The sequence below is a fragment of the Sycon ciliatum genome, chromosome 2, assembly GCF_964019385.1.
Source record: "Sycon ciliatum chromosome 2, ocSycCili1.1, whole genome shotgun sequence".
Lineage (NCBI taxonomy): Eukaryota > Metazoa > Porifera > Calcarea > Leucosolenida > Sycettidae > Sycon > Sycon ciliatum.
In genome coordinates, this window is record NC_088644.1 from 43,800,202 (window position 1) to 43,820,055 (window position 19,854).

Genomic DNA, 19,854 nt, shown 5'->3' on the forward strand with positions numbered 1-19,854 from the left:
GAGGCATAGAGGCGGTCAGGGCAGCGCAGGCTGGTGTAGGAACCGGAAGACTGCGGCGATTCTCGACCTCTAAGATCGCTGCAACTTCGTACGCCCGTCGAACGGCGGCATCGAGGGCTGCAGGGCTGGATGTCCTGATGTGCAAGCGCAGGTCACTATTGACCTGGCCGTCAATAAATTGATTGAGCGTCAGGCGATCTAACAGCGGACCCTGTTGACCTGGAAAGGCGCGTGCCGCAAGGCGCTGAAGAGCTGCGGCGAACTCGGCCTGGGACTCAGTGGATCGTTTCAGGCGAGCTCGAAACTCGGCCTCAAGGAGGCGACTTTGCTGTGGCGGTGCGAACCGTAGCCCTAATTCGGTGCACATTTCTACATACGTATACTGCGGGTGCGCCGCCAGAATGGTCTGGTAAGTTGTAAAAGCACTCTCCTTGAAACAACAAGGTAGAAACTGCAGCCTTTCCGCATCCCGGTACCCATTGACCACGCACGCTGCGTCGAACCTGGCGATGAAGCAGTGCCAATCGTCTTGGCTGGCACCCCCAAACGTCGGCGGTACAACTACCGGCCGAGCAAGTGGTGCCTGTCGAGGAGCCGGAACCTGACCCGGAGCCAGAGCTGGTGCAGCGGGAGCAGCAGCGGCAGCGGCAGCAGCAGCTTGAGGATTCTGTGCCATTTTCGGTGTCTTGTATATAAGGCTAACAAACAAACAAGTAGGCCTATAGGACTTCGCAAGCAACACGGGACGCGTTTGAGGACTAAGCCGACGCTATAGCAACAGTTCAAGTACGGCGAGCAGTGCAAGAAAAACTGGCAACGAAGAGCTAGCTTACTTAGGGGACAAGACTACGAATAGCTCCAACAAAGTAAGCCTAGAAAATACTAGCACTACAAAAATGTAAATATTAAAATCGTAAAGTGGCACGGAACAAAGTTACTCAGCTTGAGTTGAGACGAGAACGGCAACGGCAACGTTCACTGCACGGCGAAATAACGAGGCGTGGTCCGGAATACTGCGACTGACGAACGCAGAGCTAACACCGCTGCCACCAAATGTAATACGCGACCGAGTGACAAGGCAAAACTGGTTCAGTCTCTCCGGCAAAACACAGGTAGTATTCTCAGGGAACAATATTGCACACACGGAACGACAAACGTAGGTGACACAGAATTACTTATAGTATATTGAAAGACTCAATAAGTGAAGGGAAGACGACAGAAACAACGGACGCAAAGACTCTGCAACAACTGAGCTGGGCAACTGACACACGGATCTATATATATTATATGGTACGAGATTGCCAGTTACAGCTCCGAGCGCTAGCTAGCGAATGAAAGCAAGGGATCTGATGGTGTCAGCAATGCATAGTGCAATACATAGTAATACATAGTGATTTGTGTAGGGGGAAGTCCGTCTACTACGCTACATAGTAATACATAGTGATTTGTGTAGGGGGAAGTCCGTCTACTACAAGACCCAACACTATCTGGCATGAGTGTACCCACCAACCGAACTAGCTGGCACACACACACACACACACACACACACACACACACACACACACACACACACGCACACACATGCACGCACACGCACCCACAGACACACACAGACACACACAGACACACACACACACACACACACACACACAACCGCACACGTGCACCCACACACAGACACACACACAGACACACAGAAACACACAGACACACACAGACAGACAGACAGACAGACAGACAGACAGACAGACAGACACACACACACACACACACACACACACAACCGCACACGTGCACGCACACTTCAAGCTATGCAGACACTAGTACACTGATCCTCATCAGAAGATGAGACTTGAAATACAGACAAAACAAGCAAGCCGTCTCTACTGTCTAAGTGGCTACGTGACCAAGACATTACCCTAATTGTCATGCAGACATAGCAGATTTACACTAGATCACTAGATCTGATGGGAACACAACGGTATTGAGCAGGGTGAAAAACACCGGCCCAGAAGAATGGGGGAAGAATGATTCTGAATGTGCACTGTCCCAGCAACATGATGCCAGTCAGTCGGATACCTAAATAAACATGTGAGAGTGACATGGCCGTGGTAAAAAGGACAATGCTGTGGTGGACATTGAAAAATCCGATGGGATGACCGGGGCCGGCGCCCTTACTGCCTTTAGCGCGTACACGCACCGTAGTTCATGTTCACAGTGCAAACATGGACCAGCAGTGCTCACGGCCGCCTGCAAATACAGCGCTCCGTGGCTGCTTGACTTCTCAATGGATTTCAATGTCCACACGACAGTAGCTAGTCACATGACTTTTCAGCAACACAAAACAGACTGTCAGTGCAGGTGCACAACACACCTTATCTGTCAAGTCCTCCATACGACGATTGCCCTTGTTGCGGTAGAAGAGGTTACCAGTGTTTGAGAACGTGCAGCCGACAACATCGCAGTTGACAGATTTATTGCCTCCATGTATGGCAGTCATCCACCAGTCCATCACGCCATCCATATCCCAGTCCGCCATACTGTGACCCATGGCGTCCTAATATGGTGGCACAACAGCAGAATACACAACACAACACAACAAAGCCCTGACATACATGTATACGCGCGTTCAGGTGGAAAGTTAGTTTCGTGAAGAGCAAACCTTGGGGTCAGCGATTGCCCATGCCCTGGCTTGGGGTCACCGATTGCCCATGCCCTGGCTTGGGGTCACCGATTGCCCATGCCCTGGCTTGAGGTCACCGATTGCCCATGCTCGGGCTTGAGGTCACCGATTGCCCATGCCCTGGCTTGGGGTCACCGATTGCCCATGCCCTGGCTCCACAAGACGTTGTATTTCTCGCCGGCCGAGCGCAGCGAGATAGGCGAGAAATGATTTCTCGCGAAATATTTTCAGTTGCAAATATGGCATCTGGTGTGTTCTTTGTTGTCGCTTCTTTTCCTGACTTCTTCAGTCAGTTTTGAGTCTCACCAGTGTCCCTGCCCTCCCACCCTTTATTTCTGTGCATATTATCAATGCTTTTTATCACTGTTTGCCGTGATGTGCTTGCCAGGCCTACATGATGCCTAATCGCCATTGGGGATATACACCCGGTTTTTTCCCTCACAAATGCGTCCGTCGGCGCGAGGGTTTTTTCCCGGCTGGCTCGGTCCAGGAAAATTAATCTGACGGTCCCAAGTGGTTCTGCATCATGGCCTATTTCTGCTATCCACTGGCACGACTATTCTATCTGAGACACTCTGTTCTCAGTCCTTGCTTGCTTCCATACCTCACTCGTTATCCGGTTCACATCTGGCTGCGGCCAACTACCCAGTCACATCTGGCTGCGGCCAACTACCCTTCACTTTGTGTGTTGTCGCTATTGCTGTCTATGTCTCTGTGTATGCCAGTATATGTGGAGCGAGACTTACAGTGTATGTGTTATGCTTTAAGTGTTGTACTTTGGACCCCTACCTACGAGGTCCCTTTTGGCGCTGCGCTCTGCTCGGAGTTCGTCGCTGCATGCGGACCGGGCGTGCGGACTGCGCAGGTTGCGCCACTGCACACTTGCGTGCATGTATTCATGTATTTCTCCTTTTTCTCTGTACACCTTCTGGGCTTCTTCCTGAACTCTTCCTCAGAAACTGAAGAGAATCTGTTCCTCTGACCTGTGTGTGTAAACGGGGATGGAAGTAAGAGGAGAGTATCGGAAGAGCCCATCGTCAGGTTCTCAGTCCGTCAAGCATGAGACTCTTAATCTCAGGGTCGTGGGTTTGAGCTCCACGTTGGGCGCCAATTGTCGTTGGGGTTGCAGGGCCTGACCATGGGCCCTTCCGATGCTTCCCACTTACTCCTGTGCCACGTACACACACGACTCAGCGGAACAGATTCTCTTCTGTTTCTGAGGAAGAGTTCAGGAAGAAGCAAAGAACGTGTACAGAGAAAATGGAGAAAATACATGCACACAAGCGCGCAGTGGCGCAACCTGCACAGTCCGAGCGCAGTGACAAACTCCGAGCGCAGTCCGAGCGCACAGTCTGCACGCAGTGACAAACTCCGAGCGCAGCGCAGCGCCAAAAGGGACCTCGTAGGGGTCCAAAGGACAACAATGACAACAAAAGCATGCATATCTGGCCCGCCGGAAGCGGTCCGGTTGGTCAGGTTATCACCGGACCAACTTTTTGGCCATGGACATGTGTTTAGTACTGTGGAGGGCAAGCAGTGTACCCACCATATCCAGATATCATGCATAAAAACCTTACGTCTACTTAGTAGTCCTAATTAGTATGAAAGGCTATGTTACTGTCAGACCTTAGTATGAAAGGCTATGTTACTGCCAGACCTTAGTATGAAAGGCTATGTTACTGTCAGACCATAGTATGAAAGGCTATGTTACTGTCAGACCAATGACAAACTGCTTCCAGCGGCCCTGCATATACTCCAGTTAGCGTATTAATAGTTCTAGGTGGCTCTATTCGGAGCATCGCTCTGACAGGTAGTGTTCTAGATCTCTGGTATCAATGTCCACATGGTAATGGGGCTTGCGTCATAGACATGGTGTAGTGTGTGTGTGTGTGTGTGCTGCTTTCGCACTGTGCAAGGCCGCGGTCGTCACCGGTGCTCGAGGACTGGCCCGCGCCCGACTGCCCAGCAGCGTAATTCGTTCAGTCGTGTATGCGTGTGTTCTCGCCGGTTCCGTTTGCTCCACCATCTCCGGCGTCATCAGGCTGCGTGCTCCATCTTCCTCTCTGATGCCCCTCCGGGGCCCACGTGACCCCTGTGGCAGTGGCTCTACAGGACAGGACAGGACAGGTGTGTGTGTGTGTGTGCGCGTGCGTGTGTGTGTGTGTGTGTGTGTGTGTGTGTGTGTGTGTGTGTGTGTGTGTGTGTGTGTGGTGTGTGTCTATTGCGTACCATTGCCCGCCGACCACCCAAGGCAACCTCTGCTGCTAGCTAAAGATGTGCCTGCGGCTGCATGTTCCATCGAAGCGGCAATCTGAAACACCATCGGTCATTGTTGTGGACTGGAGAAATGGAAATGCACTATCATTGCTACGCAATGGGCAATGTCAAGGTCAAGGTGTGTGTGTGTGTTACCCGTCAGCTTATACTGGAACACAGCACCCCCCCCCCCCCTACAACCACACACACACACACACACACACACACACACACACACACACACACACACACACACACACGTGTGTGCACGCTCCATTTGTGTGACTTACAGCCCGCACTGTGACACCACATGCAGCAGTACACTCTTTGAAGGTGCCATTCTTGTTATTCCAGAAGATCTTGGAGTCTCCGTAGTCAGCGGTTATGATGATATCTCCCCATCCATCATTGTCCATGTCCTGCAAGCATGCACACGCGCGCGCGCGCGCACACACACACACACACACACACACACACACACACACACACACACACACACACACACACACACATACACACATACATACATACAGACAGACAGACAGACAGATAGACATACAGATAGACATACAGAAAGAAAGAGAGACAGAAAGACAAACAGATACACCGACAGACAGACAGACAGACAGATAGACAGACAGACAGACAGACACACACACACACACACACACACACACACACACACACACACACACCAACACACAGATGTATATGCACACCGTGTATAGGAAAACTGCAGTTTCGCAAACGTGAACCGGAGTTTTAGGGCATGTTCGATTGGTTGGATCTGGATCTCTCGATATGTGCACATTCGTTTCAAAGAAAATTGGGATCCGATCAACCCTACTCCGGGAGCAGGGTTGACCGGATCCACCGGATTCTTTTTTTTCCAAAATCGTACTCTGTACGTGATATGTGTACAAATGGGCGGGGACAGAAGTGACGATGCGGAAATCGGTGCTTTCTCTCATGGAAACCCTAAAAAATCACTAAAATTCCAGATTTGATCAAGGGCAGCGTTTGATTGGACCTTGGTGGATCCAGAGGATCCAGTGAATCGATCTGGATCCGGATCCAACCAATCGAACATGCCCTTAGTGTCAACTAGAAAAGAAAATTGATTGCAGTGGATGACCTCACTGCAGTAAGAAATCATAGAATTTTTAGATTCAGAATCCCCGCGCTAAGAGAGTGGTGGACATCACGCATCTCTACAGCACTGAAAATTGTGAAGTGTGTCTGCAGCATTTGCCTGCTCTCAAAACGGAACATATTCGTCGCAATTTACTAGTAATACATGTAATCTTGACAACAAAATGGTGTACTCACTGTGAATGATGAACAGAACATGTAAGTTGAGGGCATTGTAACACCAGACTGTGTGGTCACGTCTTCAAACGTCCTGGGTTAAAACATATCACACAAAAACAACACAGGGCAAATACATGTACATGTGCATGCATAGAAATTGATCACCGTGACCCTCATTACCTCCCCCCCCCCCCACCACCACCACTACTACCAGGTCCACCACCACCACCACTACTACCAGGTCCACCATCAACACCACTGCCATCCATTTTGTCACGCCCCACCCCACCCCCTGCCGTGCGTCACCGACCACTTCACCATGTCCCTAGCGATCTCTTCGTTATCCCCTTGCCACCGCATCATACCATTTCATACACGAATTGGATCAAAAAAATGACAACAGGGAAACTGAACAGTTGATGGTGCTGGAGTCCAAATCAGGCCTGTAACGCTTGACGGCACTGATACAAATCATGTGTTAGGTGCATGATTCCATGTATGCACACACTCACACACCAATGACCTCTCCCCCATATATGCATGTACACACGCACTCATACACACTACTGCATGCACCCTTTTCCCATTCCCGCTTCTCGAATACGCTACAACTTCTTGCTCCCGCACTCTCCCGCATTCTCGTATAATTCGTGTGGCGTGGGTAGCTACTAATATACATTCGCGCTCTCGTTCATTCATTGCCATAGCTACCTAGGCCCTGCATAACCTCGTTTCCTTCAACTTTCTCACTCTCAATCTCTGATCATCCCGAGTCCAATTCGAACCTTGTCGATTCGACTTCTGCTGTGCCTATGTGCAAACCTAGTCCTAACACATGTGTGACAAGTAACCGCGAGAGGGTGTTGTTACACATATTAGTGTCTTACCCAGGTGCAGTTCTTCCCTTGTTATGCATGAGGCGACTTGCCGACACCTACGCACCAGCAGCACAGACACACAATCAGAACATACGATATTGACAAACACACAATCATAACATACGATACTGACACACACACAATCAGGACATACGATACTGGCAAAGAACATATTGCAACAGTACGCAAGGACTTCTTCACTGTCCACTTGAAAAGTGCAATTTTGCAATTCTCTACGTGACGGCAAACTAAGCACACAGCAAACTAAGCACACTGCTAACTACTAACTTACTTGTACCTATAATATCTAGTTTAGAAGAATCAGTGAAATTCCGATAGTCAAAAACACAATCCATACCAACACGTACTCCCCTCTCCCAACTATCCTTAATGCCATGCAATTCTATAACTGTCAGTGGATGTGTAAGTGCATATCAGCATATTCAGACAGTAGTTATCATTCTAGAGAGGTATTTGTGTGTGTGTGTGTGTGTGTGTGCGTGTGTGCGTGTGTGTGTGGGGGGGGGGGGGGAGGAGGGGAGGGGGTGAACGGTCTTTCCTCAGGCTCAGTTCTCGCAAGAGCATGGACACTTCACCCCCCCGTGGACACTTCACCCCGTGGACACTTCACCCCCCCCCCCCACTCCTCCTCCCCTCTCCTCTTCTCTAGATCTGTTGTTCGGGGGGGGGGGGGGGGGGGGGGAGGGAGGGAGGGTACCAATGTAATATTATTAGTACGTGTTTGCTTCACACAACTATGCCAGTGCGTAATACATGTTTGTATAGTTCAGTGTGTGAGATTAGCACGTACCTTTCCAAGGTATGGTAGAGACCACTCAGAAACATAGACATCAGGGTAGCCGTCTCGATCGTAGTCTCCAACGTTGGGTGTCATGCCGCTGAGCTTTCGCCCATCCTGCTCTGCCAAGTCGATGTTCCTGAGCACTGCCTCTTCCAAGAACACACCACCCTGCACGCACAAAGAGAGAGAGAGAGAGAGAGAGAGAGAGAGAGAGAGAGAGAGAGAGAGAGAGAGAGAGAGAGAGAGAGAGAGAGAGAGAGAGAGAGAGAGAGAGAGAGAGAGAGAGAGAGAGAGAGAGCGAGAGCGGGAGAGAGAGAGAGAGAGAGAGAGAGAGAGCGAGGGAGAGAGAAAGAGAGAGAGAGAGAAAGAGAGAGAGAAAGAGAGAGAGAGAGAGAGAGAGAGGGGGGGGGGAGAGAGAGAGAGAGGGAGAGAGAGAGAAAGAGAGAGGGCAAGGGAGATTCAAGCTCATTGGATGAGCGAACAAGTCAACATGGTTAGGTATGTTGAGATAAGGAACATTTCGTTGGATGAAAAGTCGTTAGCAGAGCATGCTTATGTTGCTACAGTAAAGCAGGCAATGTTGGTACAGTAAAGCAGGCAATGTTGCTACAGTAAAGCAGGCAATGTTGCTACAGTAAAGCAAGCAATGTTGCTACAGTAAAGCAAGCAATGTTGGTACAGTAAAGCAAGCAATGTTGCTACAGTAAAGCAAGCAATGTTGCTACAGTAAAGCAGGCAATGTTGCTACAGTAAAGCAGGCAATGTTGCTACAGTAAAGCAGGCAATGTTGCTACAGTAAAGCAGGCAATGTTGCTACAGTAAAGCAGGCAATGTTGCTACAGTAAAGCAGGCAATGTTGCTACAGTAAAGCAGGCAATGTTGCTACAGTAAAGCAAGCAATGTTGCTACAGTAAAGCAGGCAATGTTGCTACAGTAAAGCAGGCAATGTTGCTACAGTAAAGCAGGCAATGTTGCTACAGTAAAGCAAGCAATGTTGGTACAGTAAAGCAAGCAATGTTGCTACAGTAAAGCAAGCAATGTTGCTACAGTAAAGCAAGCAATGTTGCTACAGTAAAGCAGGCAATGTTGCTACAGTAAAGCAGGTAATGTTGCTACAGTAAAGCAGGCAATGTTGCTACAGTAAAGCAGGCAATGTTGGAACCAGGTACACTCATACCTGGTTTATCCAGGCAGTCCGGGACCAGGCACTGTCCGTAACTTTGAAATGTCCCTAACTCCCAATCACATACATTTTCATTGGGAAAGGTCTTAGATACGCCATATGACATCACTGTTGCCACAAACAGCGACAAAAGTGTGGTAGTATTTCCACGGAAACTCACCCAAAGGGTGCACGGTAGACCGAAGTGCCCGTAACTTCAGTCCGGATACCCCAGGTGTAAATGTATAGTGAAACTGTAGGAAGGTGCCACAGCTGAGGAAGCAAATTCAAAGCCAGGGATATTGTAAAAAGAATGTACCTTGTTGACGTATAGATAATGTCTTGTGTGGCCAACCGTGGTGACGTACAAGTCCAGATCGCCGTCACTGTCAATGTCAAGCCATGCTGCACCGCTGCCATGCTTGGAAGGACCAAGGCCGACGCGGCTTGTCACGTCCTCAAATCCACTACCTGCATCCGCACAAGCATACCCGAGCATGCACGCACGCGTACATATATACATGTATGCACGCATGGATGCTCGCAACACACATACATACACATGCACATGCATTTTCATGTATGAGCAAAGAGCTCAACTTTCAATAAAGACTGAGACATTGTCAGATAAAGCAATATATAAAACTATGTGCCTGCTCATAATACAATCATAGCGATGAACGCTGAGGTCCAGAACGTTTTCAATGGCCTCTTGTGACGAAAGGGAATGATGAAACAACAATAGGATTTATACAAATGGAGGGAAGATAGGGAAGTGTGTACATCCGATTCTTGTTTCATCATTCCCTTCCGTGACAAGATTCCATTGACAAGTGTGACACGGATCGTTCAGTGGACGTGTTGCCATGCATGCGATATGAACAGTATGGACTGCATGGCCTGCATGCACATCTAGTCTGCAAGCGCACATAGCAGAGAAGACTGTCGTCCAGTTAAAATTTACTTGTGACTCAGAGTTTCATGTTCAAGCAACCCTCAGACCACTCAACTCTGGTCAAACTGAGATTCACAAGTAGTTTCCAGCAGGGCCTCTTCTCTTCTCTGTGTACTCTCAAATCTGGTCTAACTGAGATTCAGAAGTAGATTCTAGCAGGGCCTCTTCTCTCCTTTGTGTACTCTCAACTCTGGTCAAACTGAGATTCAGAAGTAGATTCCAGCAGGGACTCTTCTCTCCTCTGTGTACTCTCAACTCTGGTCAAACTGAGATTCAGAAGTAGATTCCAGCAGGGCCTCTTCACTCCTCTGTGTACTCTCAACTCTGGTCAAACTGAGATTCAGAAGTAGATTCCAGCAGGGCCTCTTCTCTCCTCTGTGTGCTCTCAACTCTGGTCAAACTGAGATTCAGAAGTAGATTCCAGCAGGGCCTCTTCTCTCCTCTGTGTACTCGTAAAAACCTAAAAGAAACCTCTTTTATGGGCAAACAAAACGCACAAAAAAGCTCTGCACCTCGCGCATTCAGCACTTTCCCAGCAGCTTACCGGCAAGTTACCGCCCGTTGTCAGTGTACAGAACTAGACAAAGTGAGTGGCTAACTGTACCAGTGTGGCCAGGTCCAACTCAATGATAACACAATGATAGCAATGATAGCAATGATAACATACCAGTATTACGGTATAGCACACTGGGACCCTCGGCGTTGGTGAAGAACAAGTCGACAAGGCCGTCACGGTCGTAATCAGCGGCTGCAGCCGCCCCTGTGATATGCTCCGGGACACAGAACTCCCCATCCAGTCGGGAAACACCAGAGTTGTTGCGGTTAGTGACCTCGTAGTGAAAGAGACAGTACGGCCGCACTGGCTTCTGTGTGCGATGCTGCACTGTAATCCCAAGCTGAGTGGAGACCTCCTCGAAGGTAATCTTTGTTGGACCAGTCTGGCTTTGCTGTGGAGTGGCCGCTTCAACACACGTATCTTCTGTATAGCCTGTCACACAGCACAAGAAGCGAGCAGTTGCACGTCTTTATAAAAGTTGTATGCCTTTTGTGTCGAGCAAATTCTCACGCAATTGCCACGGTTACACGAGATGGGTCTGAGAATGGCCGAACATGCAATGTGAGTATCTGTGTAGGAAAATGACTGGTCCCTAGAACACCAGTCCCTTGAGGCTATACACAAAGCAGAGCAACCTTTCCATGACCTGACTCAGTGACTGGGGAGGATTTACCATGCTTTACGGAGATATTATTATTATTATTTTGAAACTCGGATGTTGAGCCATAAATAAATGTAGAAAGGAAAAGGACATAAGGATACGAGTTAAGAGTAACTCTCCATCACTGTAACTGGATACTATATACAGTCAGAAAGTGCAATAACTAGGCACAAAACTGACAAGAGTACTGAGACATTCGACGTCCTGACACCTCTTTGGTCTTTCCATAACCTTGAACCTTCCAAGTTGGAAGGCTGTCGGTTAGCGCTACGGAGATGTGTTGAAGCTAGGTGTCAGGACGTCGAATGTCTCAGTACTCTTGTCAGTTTTGTGCCTAGTTATTGCACTTTCTGACTGTATGCAGTTACAGTGATGGAGAGTTACTCTTAACTCGTATCCTTATGTCCTTTTCCTTTCTACATTATTATGTCTCCTTTATTCACTTCTTTCGAAGGCGATAAGCCAGATCCACCGGGAAATATTATTATTATTATTATTATTGTGTTGTCCGGTGAATGTCGGTTTACGATACACCGATGTTACGCTACCAAATTCGGTTTTCTCAACAAGTACGTCGAGGAAGGATAACTTGCTGGACTGCTCGTGCTCACATGTGAAGCGGAGGGAAGGGTGAAGGCTGTTGAGAGCACCAAGAAAGACTTCGCTGTCTTCTATGGAATCAAAGTAAGTGAAAGAGTCATAATCACTGGACTCACTGGCCGAATCCTCCTCAACGACGTCCTGCCTTGGAGCAATCAGGTCCCGTCTCCTCCCATCCCTTGTCTCACGCTCCTGTTGTGCATTCCGTTGGCTCTGTACTTCCGTACTGAAATAGGTCATGGCGTAATTCGCAGTTGTTCTTCTGGGTCTCGTTGATATTGAGGTAGGTATTGTTGTCGTCTCTGCCGGTGATGCAGCAAGCGATGATGACGCAAACGTGTCTGCATGCAACACACGTGGCGTCGCCAAAGCCACATCCACCTCCGCTGGTGGAGATGGATGAGATGGACGAGGAGGAGTCGGGTGGGAAGGAGCGAGATGAGGCGGATGAATGTGTTGATCGTAAGACGTCGGCTGTGTATCTACACTTGTTATCTCGTCCTGACTGTCTTGGTGTATATGATGACTCTCATTTTTCTTTTCTGAGTCGTGCGCGTTATGTCCAACAGTTGAAAGTCCTTGAGGCAGTTTGTATACGTATTCATAAGCCTGTTTTGTGTAAGCAGAAAGAGCACGTTGTTGCACTGAAGTTGTATTCGTAGGTTGACACTTCGTTCAGTGCCTTCTCGCCTTTGGTTATATGTAATCTTGTTACCTTTTTTGCGTTTCCTCTAGTGGTTTTATTGCACTTGTATCTTGATGTTATTTTTAACACCTTTCTATTTAAAAGTAGAAAGGAAAAGGACATATGGAAACGAGTTATGAGTAACTATCCACCACTGTAACTAGATACTATATACAGTCAGAAAGTGCAACAACTTGCACTTTCTGACTGTATATAGTATCTAGTTACAGTGGTGGATAGTTACTCATAGCTCGTTTCCATATGTCCTTTTCCTTTCTACTTTTATTATTGGCTCAATACCCGAGTTTCAAACCTTTCTATTTACAGTACTTAACTTCAGTTTCTTTGGTTGTATCCTTAGTTCCGTTTTTTTCCACTGATGATAGGAACGAGAAAATCGATTCTGGGTTTTCAATAATATTTTTGTTATAAAATACACAGTAATACATGTCAAACAAGTAACGTAGTTGCGTGATGTCTGCGGCCTTCATCCTGTTCATAGCTATATTAAAATTATTATCTCCACGTAGGTTATTTGTATTATTATTATTATTATTATTTAAAAAGGCGACGTGGAGACAATAATCTTAATAATGCAATGAATATAACTAAATGCGCACTCATATCACAACCATGGGGACGAATCATGTATTCCAGAACGTTTTCTTGTCACAATTATCAATGGAATCCGTGACTAAAGAGAATGATGAAACTACAATAGGATATATACTTGGTACACTTGGAGTGGAACAGCGAGGATACAAGCATAGTAAGAAAAACTTGCTGAATTTCCTATCATATCTCACCTCACCTATAGTTTATTACCTGTGCAAATTGTTCCTAGGTTTGTGCTATTTTTCTTACTATGCTTGTATCCTCGCTGTTCCACTCCAAGTGTATAAATCCTATTGTAGTTTCATCATTCTCTTTAGTCACGAATTCCATTGATAATTGTGACAAGAAAACGTTCTGGAATACATGATTCGTCCCCATGGTTGTGATATGAGTGCGCATTTAGTTATATTCATTGCATTATTATTATTTGAAACTCGGGTATTGAGCCAATAACAAATGTAGAAAGGAAAAGGACATATGGAAACGAGTTAAGAGTATTTCTCCACCACTGTAACTAGATACTATATACAGTCAAAAAGTGCAACAACTAGGCACAAAACTGACAGAGTACTGAGACATTCGACGTCCTGACACCTAGCTTCAACACATCTCCGTAGCGCTAACCGACAGCCTTCCAACTTGGAAGGTTCAAGGTTATGGAAAGACCAAAGAGGGGAAGGTAAGCTCAACGAAAACGAGCACAAGCTACAGTCCCAACGGAACAAAGAATGTCGATTGTCACTGGACGATGACGAGACCAGTAGGCGATTTGACAAAGCGGTCTAACTACAATTCGAAGCAGCAAAGCAGCACACCACCCAACTTGGGTGGGTCAAAAATATCAAAGATACGTTAAGAAGGGGGAAGCTTTGCGAGAACGAATTGTACAAGCCGACATCTAAACTCCTACAGTACTCCTCATGCATGACATTGTGATGGACTAGTTGACTACAAAACAAGTTGTTTCACACGACGTACGTTTCACCGTATGGTTCGTGACGGCTCATCAGGTGTGCAATTTGAAACTCGGGTATTGAGCCAATAACAAATGTAGAAAGGAAAAGGACATATGGAAACGAGTTAAGAGTAACTCTCCACCACTGTAACTAGATACTATATACAGTCAAAAAGTGCAACAACTAGGCACAAAACTGACAGAGTACTGAGACATTCGACGTCCTGACACCTAGCTTCAACACATCTCCGTAGCGCTAACCGACAGCCTTCCAACTTGGAAGGTTCAAGGTTATGGAAAGACCAAAGAGGGGAAGGTAAGCTCAACGAAAACGAGCACAAGCTACAGTCCCAACGGAACAAAGAATGTCGATTGTCACTGGACGATGACGAGACCAGTAGGCGATTTGACAAAGCGGTCTAACTACAATTCGAAGCAGCAAAGCAGCACACCACCCAACTTGGGTGGGTCAAAAATATCAAAGATACGTTAAGAAGGGGGAAGCTTTGCGAGAACGAATTGTACAAGCCGACATCTAAACTCCTACAGTACTCCTCATGCATGACATTGTGATGGACTAGTTGACTACAAAACAAGTTGTTTCACACGACGTACGTTTCACCGTATGGTTCGTGACGTCGAATGTCTCAGTACTCTGTCAGTTTTGTGCCTAGTTGTTGCACTTTTTGACTGTATATAGTATCTAGTTACAGTGGTGGAGAGTTACTCTTAACTCGTTTCCATATGTCCTTTTCCTTTCTACATTATTATTATTATTATTATTATTTTACAAGAAGTCGGAGGCGGATAATACTTTAGTAACGAAGGTACGTGTTGGGTCGTAAGTATCCACGCAAACACACATCCAGTCAAAATAAGGCACTTGTCAAAGTATCCGAACGTTTTCGGTCCCTTCTCATCAAGGATTATACAGGGAATGGCTCAAGTTGGAAAGACTAAAACTTATATAGCGTAAAGATATGAGATAACAACACTCGTGACAAGGTGGAAAAAGTATCAAGTTCAGCACGACACAAAACTCGAAGGAAATAATAATAGCGACAAGAACATAGTGAGCAAATTAAGTTACATTGTTAACACCTCGACGAGGAGTAACACCAAACAATTGTAGCGACAACACATTTTCTTTCTGTACGCAAAGTTCAGGATCTAACTTACGGATATACAAAGCTTCTAACACAGCCAGATGCAACGCACATCTACCACGTGACAATATTGAGAACACATTATCACTGTACAACTCACGACAATTGGTACGGGCTGACAGATGTTGCTTAATGGACGAAGTGCGATTCCTAGCTCCGTTGGGTGTAGTCTCCTACACTGTCCAGTCCATCGGTGGATCTTCCTCTTCCTGTGAAGATATCACTGCATGCCCGTCCTCCTCCGCGTGTATAGCGCAGGGTCCAGCTGAGAACAGCGTGAAAGATGGTGAAAGACCGACACGTAAACCACCGAAATTGACAAAGGATCTGTCTGCGTCGGGAAGGGTTACGCGAAGCCAAGTAAAAATACGGACTGGTGAGGACGCACGTACAACGACAACGGAAGTGACAACAACAGTCAATATTCGAAAACGTGGTAGACCGCGAAAACGAACCTCAATATCGAGCACCGGACAAGTTGGAGTAAGAAGATCAATAGAAATCCGCAATGGAGGAGACGTAGCTGAAAGGACACTGGGCATCGCGCACACAACGGCTGGTGTCAGAAAACGTGGAAGGCCGCGGAAAAGCAAAGAGGCGGATAGTGGTGATGCCGCGAAGAGGCGAGATGACGGGACATTGGAGGAGACTACACCCAACGGAGCTAGGAATCGCACTTCGTCCATTAAGCAACATCTGTCAGCCCGTACCAATTGTCGTGAGTTGTACAGTGATAATGTGTTCTCAATATTGTCACGTGGTAGATGTGCGTTGCATCTGGCTGTGTTAGAAGCTTTGTATATCCGTAAGTTAGATCCTGAACTTTGCGTACAGAAAGAAAATGTGTTGTCGCTACAATTGTTTGGTGTTACTCCTCGTCGAGGTGTTAACAATGTAACTTAATTTGCTCACTATGTTCTTGTCGCTATTATTATTTCCTTCGAGTTTTGTGTCGTGCTGAACTTGATACTTTTTCCACCTTGTCACGAGTGTTGTTATCTCATATCTTTACGCTATATAAGTTTTAGTCTTTCCAACTTGAGCCATTCCCTGTATAATCCTTGATGAGAAGGGACCGAAAACGTTCGGATACTTTGACAAGTGCCTTATTTTGACTGGATGTGTGTTTGCGTGGATACTTACGACCCAACACGTACCTTCGTTACTAAATTATTATTATTATTATTTAAAAATTCGACGAGGAGACAATAATTTTAATATGGCAATAAGTAGGACTTTTTATTCTTACATGTATTTTTCCTTACCCTTTAGGTTGTTTCTTGCATCGTCTCCATCGCTTACATTGTTAATAAAGTAGTCCACATGTCGCTTCAGCTCGTCCTACTTATTGCCATATTAAAATTATTATTATTATTATTTTTATTGATGACGACTACACCATAGCTCAGTGGTTAGAGCATCGCTGGCTACAAGCGAGGGTCCCTGGTTCGAGTCCTGGTGGTGACAGTCAATGTTTTCTTCAGACTTTTCCCGTTTGTCTCTTTCCCTCAAACCAGTCAATATTTGAAACTCGGGTATTGAGCCAATAATAAAGGTAGAAAGGAAAAGGACATAATTATTGTGTCAAGTGTCAAGTAAAGTCGGCGGAATAGCGCGAGCTCCGGTGTGGGGAGCAAACCCTTTCTTACAAATCATCGCCGAAGTCGCAACCACTAATTCGTAATAATTCTGACTGTATATAGTATCTAGTTACAGTGGTGGAGAGTTACTCTTAACTCGTTTCCATAATTATGTCCTTTTCCTTTCTACCAGTCAATATTATTATTATTATTATTATTATTATTCGAAACTCGGGTATTGAGCTAATAATAAATGTGGAAAAGAAAAAGGACATATGGAAACGAGTTGAGAGTAACTCTCCACCACTGTAACTAGATACTATATACAGTCAGAATTATTACGAATTAGTGGTTGCGACTTCGGCGATGATTTGTAAGAAAGGGTTTGCTCCCCACACCGGAGCTCGCGCTATTCCGCCGACTTTACTTGACACAATCACACAATCTTCCTCAGCCTACTCAAGCTCAACTGATGAGGGGTGAATTCCCCGAAACACTGTGTATTGAGCAGGGAGTGGTGCTTTCTTGCAGGTTTGCCGAGTCGAAGGTTCGATGGACTTCTCGTGTGCTCTGGATGGCAGTCGTGAGTCAGTCAAGTGTCAAGTAAAGTCGGCGGAATAGCGCGAGCTCCGGTGTGGGGAGCAAACCCTTTCTTACAAGTCAGAATTATTATTATTATTATTATAATATTTACTGGTTTGAGGGAAAGAGACAAACGGGAAAAGTCTGAAGAAAAAATTGACTGTCACCACCAGGACTCGAACCAGGGACCCTCGCTTGTAGCCAGCGATGCTCTAACCACTGAGCTATGGTGTAGTCGTCATCCCAGCAGAGGCCGTTCAACATTTTCTTCAGACTTCATAATTTATTTTTATATATTTATTTATTTATTACAGCATCTCATAGCACAGTGAGAACACCGGCCAATACAAAGAGAGAGGGTGTTAGCCAACCACGGCAAGGCAGGGAGAAGGGGAGGAGAAGAAAAAGGAACCGGCATGGATAAGCAGTGATTGCAAACAAATCAGAAACACAAATATATTAATATTCTAATAGGGCAGTCCCCACAGACTCAAGGTCTTCTTACGGGGTACCCTAAGAATGAAAGTAATGCATGGCGAAATAGGGATGGCGATGCAGCAGTGCGGATATCAGATGGAGCACTATTCCATCTGTCTGCAGCCAAATAAGAGAGAGAAAACAGACCGTAGCGTGAATAAACTCGGGGTAAAATAAGACCATTGGAGGAGTGAAGGCGGGTCCAACATTGCAAAGTGTTAGCTGCTGAAGAGCGAAGTACAAAGAGGTCCCGAAGAAGATATGCTCTGAGTACGCAATGGATGACGCTTCCAATGCCAGTTTCCTGCATGAACGTTCTCCTCCTACCGGAAATGTGACAATTTTATCAGCAAGAGCGAAGTGAGACATGCACACCACAGCACCCGACCGGCTCTGGATGGGTCTGGATGACGCGGTATTCGGATTGGCAGGGCAATCCTTTCCACTGCACTATCGGTGACAATTCGGCGCCATTGCGCACCAACATAGAGTATTAGAAGCGCGACCTTACAGACAGTGATCGATATACTAACCGATTACATTCATCAGCGGCAGAAGTACGTGCCATCAGCATGCCAATGGCATACTCAGCCAGCCAGCTCGCAGTCGGTGTGGCCAAACGAGATTCGCCACCGCAGGAGCATTGCTGAGGAACAGTTTTCCTAGAGAGGTGCGCACCGTATCCAGATTGCAAGATTTTAAGCTAGCCTGCCTTCCTTATGTATGCTTGGAATAGGTTGTGTTTCGTCAGGTTTTGACCCTTTCTTCTCAGTATTCTCGCTCGCATAGTACTCCACTTCTATGATAATATTGCCTATGCTGTTGCTCATTAGGATTTTGGCAAATTCTATCCTTCGCTTTCATATAACTGGGCCAGGAACCCGTTTGAACTTGCGAAGTAAAATAAAATCAATCAATTTGCGCTCGGTCGTACCTCAGCAGCCATACAAAAACAGAAGGGTACACTTCTTCCCACCCTTTCCCCACGAGTGAAAGAGGACAGAAGATCAGCTTTATCCGTAACACAACAGACAAGACGAGTGCGGCTTTGTGCATGGATGATAACTATAAGTCCACAGCGCGGCCATCTTACCGATGATTCTGTCGTTGAACATCACCTGCAGTCGAGAAAGGCTTGCGCTAATATTCTGCAATCCCTTGTCGTCGTCGATGATCTGTTGCGTTAGTTTGCCGTCCACTAGGTAAAAGCTATCTTTTTTTGCCTCTGGTGATCCTCCAGCCAAGCTCACAATACTCTGTGACGCCACCCGGTTTACCGCTGTACATAGGAACAGCAGCCATAGCGCTGCAACACAACGCTGGGTGGCCGCCATGGGCTTAGCGGTCATTCCGGCAGAAGGCAGTGAGAAGTGGTGCACCTCTTCCCAGCGATGACTGCGCGGTACTAGATATCTTCTCGGATTATCGTGTTAGTTTTGAAAGGCCTCTAGGACAGGAAAAAGCAGTTTAGCGGTACTCTCAACCAACAGCTGAGTGTCGCCATAACCATCCAATGGAGAATGCAAGGATGAACGAAGTATTAGTTCAACGAACAGTCTTTCTTGAACCAACGGACAGTCGGTGAGGTGTGAACCCCCCTTTGATCAGCTCACTATGTATATGAGGCTGGGACTGGGACATGCCGGTACTTCATTCTACTTTCTAGCCGCTCCAGCTACTGAGAGTCAGAATGAAATGGACTTTTCATATCAGCACTACTGCACATTGTAGCTGTCATTATTTTCGTGCATTCTTCGTGTGGAGGAACGTGCTCTAACGTGAACTAACGTTACTTGAAGCAAATCCAAACGAACTCTGCGAGATCCGAGACAGCGCTAGCGCACACCCACTAGCTCGTGCCTCATATCTGTTCAAACAACTGCAGCAGAGATATAGTCTGATGGCGATGATGACACAACAGTCAACACGC

The 19,854-nt window shown here is 46.6% G+C and overlaps 1 protein-coding gene across 1 annotated transcript in view; it reads right to left on the reverse strand.

Annotated features, from left to right (window-relative positions):
• The window catches only part of LOC135810229 (uncharacterized), a 65,149-nt gene extending 45,544 nt beyond the window's left edge, over positions 1–19,605 (reverse strand). The window contains exons 1-8 of the mRNA XM_065323706.1: positions 19,018–19,605; positions 10,715–11,035; positions 9,412–9,563; positions 7,940–8,098; positions 7,138–7,184; positions 6,269–6,341; positions 5,230–5,358; positions 2,375–2,557 (exon numbers count right to left, since the gene is read on the reverse strand). Coding sequence (XP_065179778.1) covers positions 2,375–2,557; positions 5,230–5,358; positions 6,269–6,341; positions 7,138–7,184; positions 7,940–8,098; positions 9,412–9,563; positions 10,715–11,035; positions 19,018–19,273 — 1,320 coding nt within the window. The 5' untranslated portion in view covers positions 19,274–19,605. The remainder of the gene's footprint in view (positions 1–2,374; positions 2,558–5,229; positions 5,359–6,268; positions 6,342–7,137; positions 7,185–7,939; positions 8,099–9,411; positions 9,564–10,714; positions 11,036–19,017) is intronic.
• Between the last annotated feature and the right edge of the window lie 249 nt (positions 19,606–19,854).